We start from the raw sequence: 20,601 nt of genomic DNA, 5'->3' as shown, positions 1-20,601 counted from the left end.
TTAGGTTTAGTAAAAGTAAAATTAATTTTACGTTTAGTTAGTAGTATGTAGTGTGTATTTGTGTGTGTGTGTGTGTGTGTGTGTTTATATATATATATATATATATATATATATACACACACACATGTACACAATTAATAATAAAGAAACATGTATGTAGGCAAGAGGCAAAAAACATCTAGAATACTCTAATTTACAGTCTATAAATTCAACTCTAAGATATTACATAAAAGTTCTCACAGAGGTAAATTACAGCATAAACTATGAGCAATAAGGTGGCTATCTACCCTTGTTGGTTCTTTATATTTTTTATGCTTGACTCTCAAAGATGCTTGTTGATACTTATTTCATGTATTTTATGCTTAACAAACAACTTGGAACTTGACAAATTGAATACATTTTAAATGTGTGGAGTACTTTTTTTGTTCACAAGTCTTAAGATCAAGAATAAAATATATTATTTAAGTACAATAAATGCATTTTATAATAAATTTTAGAATGGGGATGTGGGTATATTTTAATTTTGAACAACTTAAATTTGCCATCAAAACAAGATTTATATCTATATTTAAGTGTTCCTATTAAAAAACAATCAATGTACTGCACTAATGATGTATAACTCTGAAATTTCAGAATTCCATGTTACAGAGTAAACAATAAATGGAATACTGATGCTTTTGAAAGCTATTGTTACTGGTTTTAAATGAATTTTCTAGCCACAGCAGAAAATTCTGTTTTATTATTTCACCTGCATGCCTATATATTTTGCTAGAATTCAAAGTCTCTAATTTCTTATATTGTATAACCCATAAAATATATCTCCCTAATCATAAAGTCAGTAAATATTAAGACAGACTGGCTAGCCAGATTATCAAGCAATATAGCTAACTTCAATTTAACTGTAAAATAAATGAGAAACTTCTTAAGCTTAACCAAATTAAAATTCTGATTTTAGTTCTACAACCAACTCTTGCTTGACTACCTTTTGCTAATTAACTTAAAATACTTTATTTTATCAAAACAGTAAATCGATATTGTATATGATTGTAATGCACATCATCACTCACTTAAGAATGGGTGAGGCATATAACCAAGAAGGGAGTTGTTTGTGATAAATAAGGCATACTGTATAAAAAAAAATATATATACAGAAGTAATGAACTCAACAAGCAGTGACTGACATATGACTTCCTTAAAAGTCTGTAATCAGAAATAGGTAATAAGTACACATGCTTAAAATATGCATGTCTCTTTTCAAACATCAAAAACACTAACAATTTTCTGACACACTAGGATAATATATATACTAATAACTTGAATAATTCAACCATTATATTCCACAGCTCTCTGAATGCTTCAATAATGCTTGAACTTGTCATAATAGAAAACTTCTCATTGTGAGGCCTGATACACACTATCCAATCAGAATTGTAAAGCTAGCCGAAGTCGTGCAGACCTTTTGTCTTCCGAATGTTATTTACAAAATGAAAGACTGTTAAAGTGAAAAAATTTATACTATATAAAAAAGCATTGTCAAATATGTATATGCAGTGTAAACATTTATCCAAGCTCATTACATACTCCATTTAAGATACTGTTCAAAATTTCCAAACATGGTGATTGCTCTATCATTTTTTTAGAAAATTCACCTAAAATTCATAGACACCTAGTGCTTCCAGCTTGACAATTATTAAACGTTAAGGCATTAATAAAGCAATAAGAAAGCAGCAGGTTATTCAGGTAAAATGATACTAATTCTGTGAATATTCAATGTAATTTGTCACAAAAACACTATAATGCTATATGTAAGTCTTTGATGATTGGTTAAAATAAGTACTTGTTTTGCTTGTTCACCTATCCATTGGAAACAATGTTAGTGGCATTCCCAGTGGCTATGCCTTGAAATCAGGGTTTGCAATAGTACTGATGGTACCAGGTTACTGGTACTGGAACTAACTGTGTACTGCCGGTACTAGAGCATCTCTAATCATGTGACTTGAGCAGTTAGAAATACAACTATTATTATTCCCAGTGTGTTATCGTGAAAAAATTATCTTTCACATCAAACCAAATTGTCAATTATCTGTAAGCCCACATGGTATGATGACTATGCCAATGAATCAGTTGCAATCTAGGCTTTTATTTGTTATAAATTTAATGGGAGTCGGCCCCAGAAAAATGTATTAGCAAATTGTAAATTAGAGCATATCAGAGGTAGGCGTGGAAAGTGGTTTTTAATTTTCATTGATTGCTCTTTAGCCCCATAAGATTGAAGAATATAAAAACATAGCTTCAGAACATCGATGACAAATTAAAGATAATATTTTATGTAACATTTCGTAGTTTCCTATGGGGTGGACAAAAAAATCCAGAAGAGGAGACGGCTCAAGAACAAATATCCATATTCTCACACTAGGAGAATTTGAGGTTATTTTTAAATATTTCCCTATACAATTAAGAACTTAAAACTTATATAATATTAAGATCTAAATTATTATCTATGGTTTGATATCAGGTTTGCTTGTATACCACGATAATTAAGTAGTTTAATTAAATTTTGAATGTAACTCACTAAAATGTTGTTAGGTGCAGTTTGACCTGCCTGCATGCTAAGAGTTAACCAGGCACGCACCTACCTAACATGTAATCAGTCATGTAGGCACATTCACGTTCCCTTCCAGTCTCCCATATTTCATGCTATTGCCAATTTTCATGGTGAGATTCACTTATTGACTGAAGTATAAACTCAAAACTACCACATCAAACATTTATAATTTTGTGAAAAGCGAAGCTGAAATACCAGAGGAGGTGCTTGGTAAAACTCCGAAAATGGAACATGTGATATTATTCTCAACATATGATATACTATAAACCAATACCGGTACAGGTACTGGATGCTGAGTACAATCGGTACTGGTACTGACTGCAAACCCTGCTTGAAATACTACAAAACATAAGGTTTTTTTCATACATAGCAACTACAGAATAAGGGAGGGTATGTAACAAACATTAATAAAAATCATTTCACCAGAAAAGCCAAATATTTACATGATGAGAGTGCAGTAAGTATTTTAAAGAGTACATGTACTGTATTCAAACATGCAACCAAGAACTCTTCAAATAAAATGAAAATTACAGAACATTTTTCTCTGACTCAGTTGATATCTAACTGGAAACCTAATGTGTTTGAGCATTATATATTTTGAAAGCATATAGTTAAACTGCTTAAAATACAAACTCAAACCTTTGAACAAACTAGCAACATTTTCAATTCTAATACATATGTAATTTCTTTTAACAACTATGTGTATAAAAAAATGTTATACGTATTGTTTTTCAAAAATGTAATGCAGAGGTTTTTTATATGATAACATTTAGCAAAAAGTAACATCTTTAAACTCCTTATCAAACAATACTCCATACAAGAGAGAGAGTAATAAACTCTGCCTTAAGTAGTTTTATCACTACAATGACATTTTTTGTAAACTTATGTCACAATACCACTGACATGTAAACATAATTTCCACAAGTATTTTGTAAAGCCAGCATAGCAATTCACATTAGGAGTGTCACAGCCACTTACAGCCTTCATAAATAAGAAACGACAAGTAGAAGTAAAGTCCTCATAAAACAGGTGTAGTTAAACAGAGAGTTTAGAGCTACAAATATGAATAAACTCAATTAACATTATTTGAAATACTCAAAAGTTATCTATACATGATTGGTTATAACTTAAGTATTTGCAAAAACATAAATTCACTCATACTATAATTTCATGTTGTGTTTTTTCACTATTTTTCACTTCTTGTGTTAACAACAAAACTTTTTTCTATTCTTTGATCATATCAAGTAACATTTAAATATTAGTCTAAATAAGGCTTTGGCAAAATACTGTAAGTTATCTACTGAGAGGTAATACATCTTAACTACTTGTACAAATGATTTGAATCTCCATTTCACTGCCCTATGACCTTATGGATTCTTATACACTTTGCAACTGAACATCTGCCTCAATGTACAATATTTACAAGAATTTCACTCAAGAATACACTTAATTAACAGTATCTCATAATGTTTAGTTAAAAAGTTAAAAAAAACACATGTATAAACACATGTATTATATCATGAACAAAGTAAGTACATGTACAGCTTTCTGCCTGAACTTGACTTTTCAACTTAATTCTTTAATGATGAATCTTCTAATTTTTTAATTTACAATACCTGGGTTTTTGTAAGAAAAAAAACTACTAATGGAGCTGGGTGATTATTCAAAATTTATAACTGGTTAATCACTGGGCTCATTAATCAATTACATACAAGTAAACCAATTATTCTCACAAACAGTTTGATAGTTGAAATAATCAAAAATAGTAATAACTGTAAATGCTATTTTTAGTTAGTTAATTACTTTTATGATTATTGTTACTAACTGATTAAGCCAAACAACCTTGAAGTAGTAAAAAAATGATAATGATAAATCATATCTGCGATACTTCAATTAATTCATTATTTTGGGACATTAGTAGATACAAACATAATTTTGATTCATCAAATATTTTTAATTAATACTAGTCGATGTAACAGATGCTCACAGATAATTGATTACATCAATTACTCAAGTTAACCACCCAGCTCTAACTATCATGTTCTCAGAGTCATATTTAATACATTTTTTTCAAAGGTAATACTTCACTTACAGAACTCATCTCTGAACCTGAATGAATGAATTCAAAATAAAGGGTTTCACATACATTGCACTTGCTTTTTTTGTTTTTTGTTTGCATAATCAACAACATTTTCTTTTATGATCTACTAAACACATAAGATATACAAAAGTACAGTTTCTATAGGTATATTCAATAACAAACTGTCTTCATAAATAAGTCTTTACTTCATTTGTACAAATAAAGTAACTTACTTGCATACAAATACAAGTCCATAAGCACAGCATTCTGCATGTACACATATTCCTTGTGTTTTGGAAAAAAAAAATTAAGACTATTCTAATAACAAAAAAAAAACTTTGGAAAAGAATTTTCCTAACAAGAACTACAATTTTGGAAAGGGTTTTACTAAGTATAATTTTTCACCTTGAGGACTGGTGTAGATTGGCACCCTTTTGTAGTGTTCAACAAGTTCGTCTAAGTCATTGAACCTGCGCTGACCAATACAATAGATCCCATTCTCTACGTGGACTCGAAAATGTTTGTTTCTAACAGCAGCCTTAAGCGAGACAGAAAAATCTCCAACCTACAATGTGAAAACATAGTTCATACATAAATATTCCTAAATAACAATGGCACAAATAAATTATTTCAATAAAATTCATTCCTTCGAAAAATCACAATAGTCATATTCAATTGTTATTCCATGTTTCTTACACTTTTTGAACCATTCAACATATTGAAAAAAATACAACTTTCCCTAGCTAATTTAGTCCAATTTACCCTAAGTAAATATATGTAATCAGTAAAATATGAGAGGAACTATAATGTATAACCCTTGTATTACACATATTGTAATTACCACTAATGATGATAATTTTTATGAAAAATTACAATAATGCTAAAACGAATAGTGAAATGTCATTTTTACAATGACTTTGAAAACTTGTTGAAATTAGTCTAGAACAAGTGTTCCCAAACTTTCTCAACCTATAACACACCTGAGTAGCCAGCTAATTCTTCTGGGACCAATGCTAATTTAGGGGTGTATGGGTTACTGTGCTCAAATATTTCAGTATAAAGTCTAGTAGTGCTCTTATTTCATGTTTTTGTTTTGTTTGTTCAAAAAAATGTATAAATAACCTTTAAATAAAAATATATTTTTGTTTTACTATGTCTTGTTCTACAACCCACCCAAAATACCACTTGTGACCAACAGTTAGGAAACAGCTCATGTAGAGTAACTCCAGCACTCAAAAAGACTGTATTCAGATTTTTATAACAAATTAGACATAAAATATTGGGGGGGTGGTTTGAAATAAATATGCTGTGTTATTTAACAAATGCCTAAACTGAAATATACATATATATGTCACGAAAACATCAATAAGATTCATATGTGTATATGAATAAGAATATACTGGAATGTCACACTTTTTTTCCCTTCTTTTGATAATTTCTTCTACCGGGTTTTGTGACTTTAAAGGTTACTCTTCAGGAAATAGTTTTACTGAGAATCTACATATATATATATATACATACACACACATATTTTTCTATTACTTAGCAACAAGTTACATTTTTAGCAAGAAATAAGTTTGTATCTTAAATGTACATTACTGAACTTACAAATAACAAATGCAGATATCATGTTTGGCATATTTTAAAAATTTCCAAGAATAATTCTAGGATCAAATTGCATATTTGGTAATATTCTGCCTGTGTTTAACTTCATATTAAACATGGTTAGCATATTTTTGTCACAGATTTCATACTGAATTAAACACATATCTAAGTACCTAATTCGAAAGACTAGACAGATATTTTATTGAATACAAGTCTTATAAGACATAATAGATTTTCATGTTTTTATTAAAATTAGCATTTTTATGAATGGTGGTTGTTTACAGTAGTTTTTCTCATACCTTTTATCTTTTCGCATGTTGCATATCCAATATGCAAAGTAATTTTCATTTTAAGATAAAAATACTTTTATGCATTAGAAAAGTTTCAAATTTCAAATGCAAAATCTTTATACAGTTCAGTTAGTTATCAAACATTTATTAAGAAAAACTATATATTTTATCTGTTATTCTCACAAACAAATCTATGTAAGGATTCCTTCAATTTAACCAATCTCATAACCACCTAAATAAATATAAGGAAATAAATATAAATTATACCTTTTTCATTCTAGAATGATTACAAATTATAACACGAAAACACAGATGTTTAGACTAAATAGCTTAAATCTCATAACATTATACAATTATATATATATTTATTATATTCACCTTTCAGCCATGCCTGGCTAACAATACAAAAATTACAATCATGTAGCACATGTGCACTGATGTTACTGTATCAAATAACATAAAACAGACCTTCGGTCTTTACAAAGTAACCTATTTTGGCTGTGTTTTATTAGACTAGTACTTTGCAATACAGTCACATTTCAATTATTATATATGTATATATATATTATAGCTATTTAGAAATAAGTTATTAAACTTATTTCTCTTAAACTTGGAACAGTAAATAAAGAAGTAAAGCAAACAATTATCTCTTCTAGTTACGACCTTTGTACTCAGTTGCTAAGCCTTTAAAAATTTTGCATGTGGAGGATAATTAAACAAAATTAATTTTTTTTTAGGTTTTATATATATATATACATTTGAAATAACCAAAAAATCATAAATTGATATATCGATACCATAGAATTCCACTATAATTTATCAAACTTAGTAATTAAGCTGTATTTGGGTCTAAAAAATATGAAATTTTGAGCAGACTAAAGACTCACCTTATCAGCTTGAAGTCTTATATCAAAAGAACGAATATGAAGTTGTAATACTTGAGAATGGCTGAGAAAATCACTAGGGGGACATTCTGAGCTTTCGATTGGTTATTCACCTGTCATAGACTGAAGTACATGTATATATAAGGAAGTGTTTCTAAAAATGGAAAGAGGTGGGTGGGAATACTGTGTTTGATTCAGTAAACATTGTAATATCTCAGCAAATAGAAAAGGTAAGAGGTTCTTATTTTATATCATAGCCTGTTAATATCAGTAATTTGAGTCCCTAATTTGTATGAAACTATAGACTTAGTATTTTGACATCACAAACATCTAATTTGAACCAGTGCTGCATTCAACACACCACGTGACACACCAAAATCAATGTTTAACTGTGCTTTTTAATATTTACTCTTAAATTAATAAATTAAATAATGTATATCATTAATACTTGAATTATAATCTAAGGTCTGATACCAAACTTATCGACATAAATTCATAAAATAGTAGTTCAATAAAATTTTGAATGCGAGTCAACAACCGCGATGACATGACCTTTGACCTGTGTGGAAAGAGATAAAATGTTTTTATGTTTTACTACCAACTGTTGTTGAATTGTTCATTTACTTTAGTTAAGGGGTCATCCATGTGACCAAGTGTAACAAGGGAAGGGTCAAAAAGTGGCCTAAGTCATGTGAGGTCTTTTATGGACAGCCCCTTACAACAAAGTCCTACTTCAAAATTTTCAAGAGTTGGCAACTCTACCTATGACTAAGAGATTGTTTGAAATTTTAAAAAAGTTATCAGTTTCAGTAACTCTCAAAGTTTACTATAAATCATGCAATTATGTAATAGTTTTTAAATAGTTATAAGCATACATTATTAAACTGTCATAGTTATTTGGGGCACCAAAGAGGGATTTGTGCAATTAGAAAATGAAAACATTTATTGGTTCTGGGCTAATAACACACAAATGGTAGTACATCTTATGACAAGAATAAATAAATAAAATGTTCAACATGAAAAATTATTTAGTCAGTTACCTGTGCTCTAAAGCTTTTGACATTATAAATATTTCTGCAATGCTGAAACTTGCATATTTTTTTATTGTTCCTGAGCCTTTTGTTCATCATTCAACACTTGACAATTTGGTGATATTTTGCTATGTTTTCTAGGTGCGTGCTCTTCTTATTTCTGTATTAACATCTTATCAATGACCATTCAAGGTAATTGTGTGTAAATTTAATACATTAATCACTTGATTGATAAATAAACTGACACTGGTATAGTTTTCATTTCAACAGTAACCCCAAACTACAGGTAATCACTGTCTAACTCATCGATCAGTTTATGGTGAGAATGATGTCCCATGTTTTGTGTTTGCTTTATTACCAACAGAATTATTTTTTTCCAACTGGCAAATACATAAATATAGATGAATGATATACCTTCCAGTTAATACTATGCATATTTGGTATGCACAATTTTTATTTGTCATGCATTCTTACATAATATTATTATGTATATTTATGTGAACATGCATTTTATCTGGGGTTTAATCCTTAAAAGCCAGTGTTAAATTTTCAATCATTAACACTAGGTGGTACGCGGTCATAATGACCCCACACTGGCATTCTAGGGTTAAGTAAATAGGACTTTAAATCAAAAGATATAATCAAGTTGAAGGTTTAACATTAAACAAAGTTCACATTTAGATGTAAGTCATGCAAATATGTCTAATGTCATTTGTCATGTTATTTGCATATCTTATTTTGTTACAAACTGTAAGTTTGCAGATTTACTGTTCAATTGTTCTATTTTGCATTCAATATGTATATCATGACCAACAATTTTTTGCTTACTAGGTACTACATTTGAATCCAAAGACTGAGCAAAAAATCTAACAGGCACAAGATTGACATAATTAACCATAACTTACCAAATGGAACTTAGTCATACATATACATGTACATTTGAAAAGTCTACAGAATATTACACAAATCTTTATGAAGAAATCAAATCCTTCAAACCACAGGTTGAATACCAGAAGCAAAAAACTGGATAGAATCCAAGTGCAAAGTGACAAATTAAAATTAAGCTTCATAAAGGCAGAATAAAACATCTGGTTTGGTTGAACACATCCAAGAAAAGCTTTTAAAATGGTCACAAATAGTGCACATCCTAAGGGAAAATTGGTAAGCAAAAGGAGTCACATATTCTAAGGTAGGACAACAGAAGAGGGAAGAAAGTCTACGAAAGTTGTTACTGAATAACAGGGTAACATAAAAATTACAGCAACAAAAGGTGAAAAAAATCATAATATAAATAAAAATAGCATGGTCACTAAAACTTTGCCAAACAGTACTCATTATTGTGAAATACTATAAACATTTAGTTCATAAAGTTTGAAAATTGATCTTCCACAACTGTGGTATGTTAATTTCAGAGTATATGTTTCATATATTTTCATTTTAAAGCTCAAATAATATACAAATGCTTTAAAATTCATGGGTAAGGACAGAAGGTTTCCAAATATCAGCAAGTGTAGGAGAGTCAACATATGGTAAACACTGTTGCTACAGATTCAGAAAACTAACAGAGCCCAAACTGAGCCTAGCTTCCAACTTAAGGAAGTGCAATGGATGGCTTGCACTAAAAAGTTTGTTGGACAGCTCAGCTATTTTAGGTTTGGTGAATTTTAGTACATGGCTGTCAGGGTACAAAGATGAGAGATAGAATTACTAGTGGATACAGAAGTGACTACAATAATGATAGATCTTGTGATATGTTGGTCACTATGAGCAAAACTACCATCTGGGTCAATTGGTATAAACTTTATTCTAGTATATGAACATAAACTAGAAATGAATGGAGAGGAGAGTCTCTGACTATGTTTAAGAGGCATCATTTACAGAATGAAGGTAGTCATCGCTGACCTCAGTTCAAGCACAGGCATCCTTGGGATGGATGTAATGCACAGTTTATTGGTCGGTTTTGCTTGTGCAACTAGTGAGCTGTTGTTTCGTAGGAGAGTTAACTGATGCTAGTCAGACTGGGCCCAGGAACAGTGGACTACATGAGTATATATGGGAAAGGAAGTCAGAGTACTACAATGTATACATGTGATGTTCTGTGGTTTAGTACAGATGAAGTCTAGTGCATTGGTGGCATGTAAAGTGGTAGTAGAGCAACAGAGCTCTACTACGAAATGTGTAGTTTCCTGTTCCGAAAGCAAGGAGCATTAATTCAGACAGTTATGTACCAGAGGAGAGATGAAGTCCCAGTGTTGTTTTGTTATGGGAAATTGGTTATTCAGCTTCCTGCTGGAATGATAATCAGCACAGTAAGAAAAAAAAAGTGAAAGTAGGCTATGATAACAGTAACAACAGACTGCATCCATGGCATCCCTCCAAAAGTAAATACACAGTTACTTGTATAGTGTTCGGTGTAATGGTGATACACACTTCATCTTATCAACCCCAGTCTGATGGTTTAGTAGAATGGGTGATACAGACAATCAAGTGTATGCTTGCTAAGTTTATTAATACTTGCCAAACTAACTGGGAAGAGCACCATAGGTAATGATGGCTTAATGCACAATTGTCCAGAGATAAACAGTTTTTCACTGAACATCCCTATGCATGGAAAGAAAACCCAGTTCTCTGTAATGTGTACATTCAACAGTGTTTACAAGAATATGCAGAGTGGCTAATGCCTGTGTTAGTTGACATGAATGAGTTTGTGCATCAACATCTAGGAAAGGCTGCCGTATGTCTGAATAAGTGTGATGATAAGACAGTGAAGAAACAAATGTACCAGCGTGGAGACTGCATATGGCTTTGGTACATTTAGTGGCACAGAAACAGCATGATTCTAGCTAGACAGAACTTTATTTCATTCGGTGATGAGTTGGTCCATTAATATATATATACACGAGTTTTTGCATTCAAGAAATGTATAAAAGCATGTATTGCATGTTGACCAACTGTGTCAGTATATTACTGATTAACCTTTGGTGAAATGGTTTTATAAAAAATCAGAAGAGGATGCAGAGGAATAAAAGAAATAATAGAGTGGTGTCTTGGATCACACTAACCCATCTGAGGAAATGTTGGGTTTAGAAGTGATAGACAGTTCCAAAAGTTGACCAAGATATTATATGGCTGGGATTAACTACAAACAGATTAATGATTAATTGATTAGCAAATTTTACTAATCACCCAACTCTACTACATCATATGATTATCATTCAATTACCTAATAGGTAGAATAGGTTTTTGATATTATGATAAGCTAGACTATTACTTTCTAATTTAATAAAATATCAGATGACAGTTGCTTGATTAACACAGCTTAGAATCAGCTGGTTCCAACAGATGTAATGCCTAGTATATCAACATTATGCACAACTGAATGTGATAGCTAGAAGCTCGAAAACTCAACTGAAAGAGAATTGCAACCCTTGCTTTCTGAGCTACCAAGTGATTTTCTGTGATGAAATGTCATTGGAGATTTAGCAAAGATTATTTACCTAATTTAGCTGAGTAGTTGGAGTTCTTTGAAATATACCACATGGTCCTTGCTAGATCTTCCCCAATATACCTGAAATATACCTCACATTCAGTGAGGGAGTAGTGTTCCTCTGAGCATATATTGATATATACTGTAGTAACAACACAAATATTAATTCTGGCTTATGAAAATTTTAGTTGAAAATTTTTAATTTGGCTGAATTCTGCTGGTGATTATTGATTTTGTAAAACTTGAAAAGCAAAACATGTTGAGTTTGACAACTTACAGATGACAACACATTAAATAGCAGCTACCAAGACTTAGCTTCAGAAAGTAGCCCGAGAAGGTTACCAAAGTGATTTGGGCATGAGGCAGTTTCTTACAAGCTGCTGGTGTATGTGATATATGTATATGGTGATATGTGTATATAAGTAAATATATCTGAGTCATTTAGCACACACATGTGAACATTACATAAAAACATTCATGAATTTTGTATAATGCAACTGGATCAATTACACAAAGAACACAACCGTGAAGCAACATATGAATGGAAACAACGGATTTTATCTGTATGTTAAAACTTTGTGATATGGGATTAATTGTAATTATTAACCTATAAGGTATTATTCTAAGGTACAATGCCTTTGTTATTTCCATTAATATTTGCGAAATAGTGTATCAGTTTCAACATGTTCAGCAGGAAGTGAATTTTCTTGGAAAGATACAAGTAACAAAGAAATTCACACAATGTCTGTGAGAGAAAACACGGTTTACCTGTTGCATTTTTTAAGAGCAGTACAAGGTATTTGAATGGATCAGATATAAATTTTCATAAGTAAGAGAAATTATAAGTAGTAAATGAAGTTCATGGACAGTAGCTTTGATATATCAAAAGTAAACTTGGTATATGTCATGTTTTATTTGATTATAGTAAGAATATTTTCAATCATGCAGATTGAAATATTTTGAAGTACACAGTTTTCCAATAATCTTCTGCATGAAAATGCAAACAGAAAGTATGCTACCAAAGATAAAAAGTAACACTTGCATGGTGAAACCTTGTTATTCACACTTAGCTAGTACTAAACCTGTACTTTTCCTACTGAAAGTGGGCTCTGTTTACATAACTATCAGGCAGTAGCGGAAAGAATGTATTTAGGTAAGAGGGTAATTTATGTTTGCTGTTGTCATAGGAAAAGCAACAACAGGCAGCACTGCTATAAAGGTACTGTCCAATATAGATACAATGATGCATGGGGCAAAGAAGTACACAAGTGTTAGGGATACACATTCTACAGGCAAATATAGGCATGAGCACACACGAAACCTGTATAAATGTTACTTCATAAAGATAATACTTTCAAAACTCTGTCTATTAAGGTAGTTTTAGGTAACAGTACTGTTACAACCAGGCAGTAACAAACCTCTTTACAACCTAAACATCTAGATGACCTACTGACCAATTGGAATTGATCTAAACCTATATTTTGAAACTTGACTTTTTGATGTTTAAGATGGAATTCTTGACCCTTTCTTATTTTTTCAGCTAGCCAGTTGAAAGTTCTTCTAGTATACATTCTTAACCCTCAAGTTTACACTAAGCTGCCATGGCAAGAACTAATGATGAACATCAGAAGAACACAAAACACCAAGTTTGGAAAATAGTTAGACTTCTGGAGCTGGCCTAACTTTCAACCCTGTAAAATCCATGAATGAAGATGCATTGCTCAACAATTCAAATATTAGGTGTTAATCTGAATCAGTCATTGGGTTAGTTTTAAGTCTCTCAGGGCTGAGAAGACCCACCTATGGAAGTCAAGCCCTTGCCACATGCCATTTCAGTAAGCCTGCAGGTAATTCAACCACCAGCTCCAGTAAAAAAAAGTCAAGGAAGATGACTAGGCACTAGGAGCCTCTCTTGAGGTGTCCTGTCAAGGGATATCTTGTTACGACTAGGAGAAGCAACCAAATATGCATTACCTCTGGTGGGACCACATCTCAAAGCCCAAAAAGCCTTCCCAGAGCTAAAGTTATCTTAAAGAGTGAAAATGACCCAAAAAGAGGATGAGCGAGATGTCCACCAGTGCTCAGTTGGCACTAATGACTACAGCAGAAACTTTAAAGGCCACCAGAACTTACAGTAAAAGAACCATCTTCACCAATATTTCACTCCCTGTCATTACACCTCAGTTGTTGACAGTCAGGGTCAATGAAGGAACCTCTACTTTGTCAGCCAGCCACCCACTGAACATAGCTCTTGGACCACTTTGCACACTATGATTATAGTTCTTCTGCAATGTATATTTAAAGTTGATATAATTTTTGTAATATTTTTTTTAATTTTCTCCAGTACTTCTTGGAAGGTAAATATACATAGATCACCTAAGCACTCTTGTGGAAAATCCACCTCAACAGTGGGAACTGAGGAAGAGCAGATAGGCTAAACACCTTCTGTTATCCCCTACTTGATGCAGATTTAATATTACCTGTGATGCAATACCTTAACGTAAAAAAGCTGTGCCTCATTCAAGCAAGAAGAAAATGTGTGAAAGATGGTACAGAAAGCAGTGTGTCGAAGGTTTAAATAGTGGATTCATGAGGTCCCTGAGATCTAGAGAGAGGGTTCAGCCCAAAAGAGGAATGGAACAAGGAGGATGACTGAATAGAAAGGCCCTAGAAAGGTCTTTATGAACTGGAGAAACTAAATGAGAATTACCAAAGAAAACATGAAAGGCAGTCAACAAAGCTACCCTGAATCCAGTGATCAGAGAAAAGGATAAATTGCTCTTGAAAAGTCAGGTAAAAAAAAAGTGATAAAAGGAAGAATCCGATGATCTGGAAGAAGGAAGTGGTAAAATGGTCCAGCATCAATTAACCATTAATTGTGCTAATAAACATTGAAGGTGGTTGGTTGACAAGAATGGGTGAGAAACAGGGGTACTCTGCAAAAGAAACCTGTCTTGTAAAGAACCAGATGAAAACCACATGTGAAATGAGGGCATGGTACATTGTGATGAAAGATGGACATCCAAGACTGACATAACAGACTTCCATGATGAAACAGGTAGAGGCCCATGGATTGCTTAAAGGTAAAATCAGAAATGAACTGGTCAAAAGCAAGCAATGAGAACCCAGCAAAGAAGGCTACAAATTAGCACCTGGTTGGATATTAAGAGGGGAATAGACATATAGAAAGTGGTTGTACTAATCCTGATTCAAAACATTTATTGCTAGGATTATCGAGTCTTGTGAGACTGGTGACTAAAAGATTAGATGGTTGGTGCTGAGGGGATCACAAATGCACCAGTAAGAGGGCTCTCAAAATGGTAACAAATCCACTCTTACACCAAGGTATGTAAAGACCACTCCATTGGAAGGATTCAGTCTGAACAAGAAAGACAGTTGATCTACCATTAATTTCAAAGCTCCTAGAACAAGACAGACTAACAACTGGACATTACTGTTGTGAGCCCAAAAGAGGAGCTTTAGGAACAAGCAAGTGAAGGTCTCATAAGCAAGTATCTCTCTTTTGGATCATGCAAGAATTACAGTGGAATTATCAGAAAGGATCATAACAAGATGTCCAGATAGACATAACAGAAGATAGTGGCAGACATCTCAAGGACACTGATGAGGAAAGTAAAGCTGGGCAATTAGTAGGGTTTGCAAATCTATTAATTGTCATCATGAGATGGCTAAAAATACAAACTAACCCATTATTCTACATTACATAGCTATAAGAAAAACAAAAAGAACATAATGCTAAAAACCAGGTTTAGAAGCCCATAGTGGAAAGAACACAGATAGTCCATTGTGTAGCTTTCTGCTTTACAGCAAACATAATGGCAATATTTTGATAGTTAAAATAATCAAAAACAGTAATAATGGAAAACCCTAATTTCAATTATTTGGCTATCTTCTTGAATTATGAAACTAATTAAATAACCTGACAAAATTTGAATTAATCAAAAATAATAATAAAAATCATTATGGAAGAATTTTGATTATTAGATAATTGGCATAATCAGAAACATTAAATTTTGATTTGTTGATTATTTTCATAACATTAATTCCAATTAGTTGATTATTTTTATTGCATTAGTTGATTTAATTGTAATTTCAATTATTTGATAACTGTAAACATTAAGAATCAGAAAAAAATGGCTGAATATTTTTTTGATTAACTAAATATTCTGCATAACACTAATCAATGTTTATAGGTAATTGAATATATCAATCATATGTGCACAACAGGGATAGAGCCACAATCTTTTATAGTCACATTAAACATTTTATTTAAACAGATTTGTTATCAATGTATGTCAGTCCACTTGGCATCAAAATGTAATTTATAATTCAAATTGTTACATTATCTTGTTATGGCATTAGGCATGGGTACATTGATATAAGCATATCCACCATGCAAAAGCTCTCATAACATAGGGCTGTAGCTAACCTGAAGGAAGGGCCCTGAACAGAAATATCCAACCTTTATGGATTATTAAACAAAGAAAGCAACAGGGTGGCTGAATGAATCAGAATGTGGAGAAAGGAATTATTCACCTTTGTCATCCACAGCCTAAGATAGAACCAAGAAAAAAATAAGAAATTGTTTCAAGGACAACAGATCGATGCTAGTCTACCAATATCCAGTGTTTTTGGAAACTAGAAAAAGACACGAGTAAACCAGTGAAGAGAGGTCAGGACCTGTTCTGCTGTGTTTCATTGCCTGAGAGGATGAGACAGAGTCCTCAAGGAGCTGAAGATGAAATGAATTTGAAAGTGTAGAAAAAGATGGAAGGAGAAGGAAGAAATTGACAGTGATAAGACCGGGTAAGTTCCTGTAAGAGCAGTTGTGTTGTATAAGTCAAGTTCCCACAGGATAAAAGTCATGTAATAACATTATAAACGAGCCAACTCTGAGCTACATAACAAATTACAGGAGTGCCAGAAAGGGATAACTGGACAAAAAGTAAAATGAAGTGATCTGAGGATGACATATGTACAATGTTTCCTGGACCAAAATACATGGGAAACCAAAGAGAGCAGGAATGAATGATGTTGAGATGCTTCAACTTGAGCTTCCAAGATATTAGGAACTCCCCCAAAAACCTTTTAATGAAATAAGGGTGCTAAGCAGAATTTCTTGAGATAAGACTGATGAAGTCAAACTCCAGAAAGTAAGGTATCCCAAACAAGCACATCTTGAAAACAAAGAAACAAAGTTAATGGGACAACTGCATAATAAGAGATAAAAAAAAGCATAGAGAACAATTATGTGTGAAATTATCCAGTAAAACTGTCAGGATGCAGATTCACAGAAAGTAGATGTGAAAAAAGGCAGGTAGCAAAGAATTTAAGAAAGCAAGCAAAAAAGCAAAGGTAAGCAGATTGAGAATGTGACAAAGTAGGAGCAAAAGAATAGGTTCAAGGGACTAAAACTTGAGGAAAGAAGGATCCAAACCATAGGCCACAGAATAAAAGTCTCAAGGGTAGGGAGGACAGGAAAACTGAGATTGAGCACAAAGTTGAGATGAAAAAGAATTAGCACAAACACAGATTTCAGGCGAAGGTGGAAATAGAAGAAAGTCCAAAGTTTGAGGATCGTGTAGCAAGTCAACCTGTTAGCCAGCATAAACAACTGGAAGATGAAAAAAGAATATTAAATATCCAAATTAGAGTGTTGAATAAAGAAGGCAGGCTTACCTGATCCTCATCTCAGAGAAAAGAATCAGAATTGAAAGTAAAACATTAGAAAAACTGTCAATAAGTGAATTCCTAACTGAAGGTTAAATAAAGTGCAGTGCAAAAATCACAGTTTTACAATCTTTTTCTCAAGAAAAAGAACATGATTGAATGCTACAATGTTCATGAAAAGAATGATATTTTTGTTTAAACAAAACACTGAAGTGGAGTACTGCATAAGGAGAATGTGTTACTTCCTACTGGTGAAGGGGTATAGTATAATACTGCTGCATCATCGGCTTGTGCAGTCCACATTACTGTGTGTTGGGGTGAGATCTCTTTTAAAGAGTTGATACATGTGCAAAAATGTACTTAAAATCATTGATCCTAAAGTAAGGAATAGCCTTATGAAAATATTAAAATAAAAATTCAAAGTACTAACATTTGTTTCACTGTCACGAATAAGAAAATCTCCATCCTGTGCAGAGTTATTGAGCATCTGGTCACATTGGTTCCTTGAGATATTACTAAAGTACCATGGTCTACTAAGTAGATCCTGATGCATTACAAGAGGTGGTAATGGCCCTCGATTTTTGGCTTGTACCATGGGTGAAACTTCACATGCCATCACTCCCATGTTCATCATTTCACTTTGTAATTGAGTGACATCTGCTGCAGCACCACCAGTGATTCCACACCTCCATCCCAAAGATGAAGAAGAGCCTATAGAATCTAAAGTTCCATCTCCCACTGGAGGTGGCAAAATTACTTGAACATAGGTTTTAGACACTAATCCAATCTCACCATTTTGATTCCGTGCTTTCCACCAGCCAGGATCATTGACAGGTTTCTCAATTATTTCTAGATGTTCATCTTTCTGAAAAGTTAGTTCTTCTTTGTTTTGGGCAGTATACGAAAATAATGCTGTCACAATGTCTAGACACTCCCCTTCTTTTAATGAACTATCACCATTTGCTGAAAGAAGTGGGGGAGATTTGTTAACACCATTCTGGTCTTCATTTTCTTCAAGAACATAATTGGAAGGAAACCACCCAACTGTCTTATTAAATTCCCCTTTCCACCATCCATCACTTGACTTTTCAAGCACCACTATTCGTGACCCTTTTACAAGACAAATTTCATCTGATTGTTGGGCTGTGTAATTATATTTAGCTACTGCAGTTATATGAGTAGAAATTTTTGTTCTGGAAGGTAGATCATGAACAAAACTAATACCCATGTCATCATTAACAGCAACTGGTGAGTCTGTTGGTGAGGCTTTTGAATCAGTTCTTTTTCTAACTTTTTTTCTTATACTGTCAAATATGGAAGGCTTTTCTCTTTTTACATAGTTGGATGGGACAAAACCAAATTGATTCTGGGAATTACACACCTTCCACCAGTGTTTACTGTCATCTAAAAGCAGCAGGCGATCACCTTTCTTTATGTCAAGCTCCTGACTACCTTGAGCTGTATAATCATATTTGGCAATGACATACACTTCTTCAGTAGGCTTGCCTGAAAAAGAAATCAGGAAATATTGTTAATATATTACAGGCAATTACTGCAAATCTGGTCAATGTTATATTCATATGTACATATATATATACTTGAAAAATGATGGGATCATGAGTATCAAGTGTGAAGAGAACTTTAGATGAGTATAGAAAGAAACAGAATGTGTGTTCAGTGCTTTCAGAAGTACACAAGGAAAACTTTGACCAAACATGTGATCCAACAGTGCGACTGTACATAATGTAGTAAATAGAGCTCTCAAGAATAGTGTATATCTTATGAAATGATTAAACAAACTTATTTTTCAAATATTCTAAGACGTTAATTTTTAAGGAACTATAAATCATCTTTTGCAATACCAAGCACTGAGCTATTTCAGTACATTATACAGACCATAAACTTTTAACTTGTGCTTTAAACTTTCATAATACGTAACAGAGCTTATAGCACAAGAACCATATGTAATTAACTTACATCTATCCTTATTATTTATTCTGAATATTACTTGCTGTAATATCTAAATCAAATTCATATAACAAACAATCACAAAATAATGATAGCAATAATAACAACTCAGAAAAAATTCAAATAACAAACAATCACAAAATAATGATACTCACTGATAGCAATAATAACAACTCAGAAAAAAAGAACTATACAAAAATCTTATTTTGTAAAAATTTTAAATCACAAGATTAAGTGAATACTTGCAATAATATCTTATAACAAGTAAAACATTTTATGTATCACAGTTATGTAGCAAGCACATGGTACATCCTGTTCGACATCTGCAATCCTCAATTGCCTGCCTGCTGTCTATTAACCTGTCAAGTATGAAAGAAAGAGGCTCAAATACTTCATCTTAAGCCTTTTTTAAAACCCTGGGGAAACCTTGTCTAGTTCTGGTGCTTTATTATTTATTAACAGTCATTTTTTCTACTAGCCACCTGGGGATTACTATCTACATAATACAGGTTAGTTACAATATTTTCCATAGAAACAGGAATATTGTTAATATGTTCTTTTATCAAAACAGAAGAAAAAAAACACTTACAACTCAGCCATTTCATAGTCTTCAACAAAAACTTTAGTATCTTTTAAGGGCCCAATCCCCATTTATCACTTTGCTTATCTTCAACATACTTAAAATCCTTGCTATTTGATTTAATATTATCAGTCAGCTATTTCTCATAAACCTTTTCAACTTCCTAAATTTTTCTTTAACGAAATACCTAGATATCCTATAGTTCTGTAAATCTTCCATTCTGTCAGTTTAAATTTCTTAAACTTCTGGCACTTATTCCCAACTTTCTTACTAAAGAAGACTAACTAGCCATAATTATAGTATTTTGGCACTTGTATATATAATGTTAAAATCATAAATAATATTCAACGTTAAACTGGTGCACAATTAAAAACATTTTA

At 32.4% G+C, this 20,601-nt stretch overlaps 1 protein-coding gene across 2 annotated transcripts in view; it reads right to left on the bottom strand.

The window, feature by feature from the left end:
* Positions 1 to 20,601, bottom strand: part of LOC106472936 (cytoplasmic protein NCK2-like) — a 42,429-nt gene that overhangs the window by 5,739 nt on the left and 16,089 nt on the right. The window contains exons 2-3 of one of the 2 annotated variants that reach the window (XM_022402482.1): positions 18,104 to 19,179; positions 5,091 to 5,250 (exon numbers count right to left, since the gene is read on the bottom strand). In XM_022402482.1, coding sequence (XP_022258190.1) covers positions 5,091 to 5,250; positions 18,104 to 19,179 — 1,236 coding nt within the window. Of the gene's footprint in view, positions 1 to 4,608; positions 5,251 to 18,103; positions 19,180 to 20,601 lie in introns of those variants that run through there. The other variant, XM_022402477.1, reaches the window with a different exon arrangement.

The sequence above is a fragment of the Limulus polyphemus genome, unplaced genomic scaffold (assembly GCF_000517525.1).
Source record: "Limulus polyphemus unplaced genomic scaffold, Limulus_polyphemus-2.1.2 Scaffold125, whole genome shotgun sequence".
NCBI lineage: Eukaryota > Metazoa > Arthropoda > Merostomata > Xiphosura > Limulidae > Limulus > Limulus polyphemus.
The sequence above is the reverse complement of the archived record's forward strand: the minus strand, read 5'-3'. Positions and strand labels throughout refer to the sequence as shown.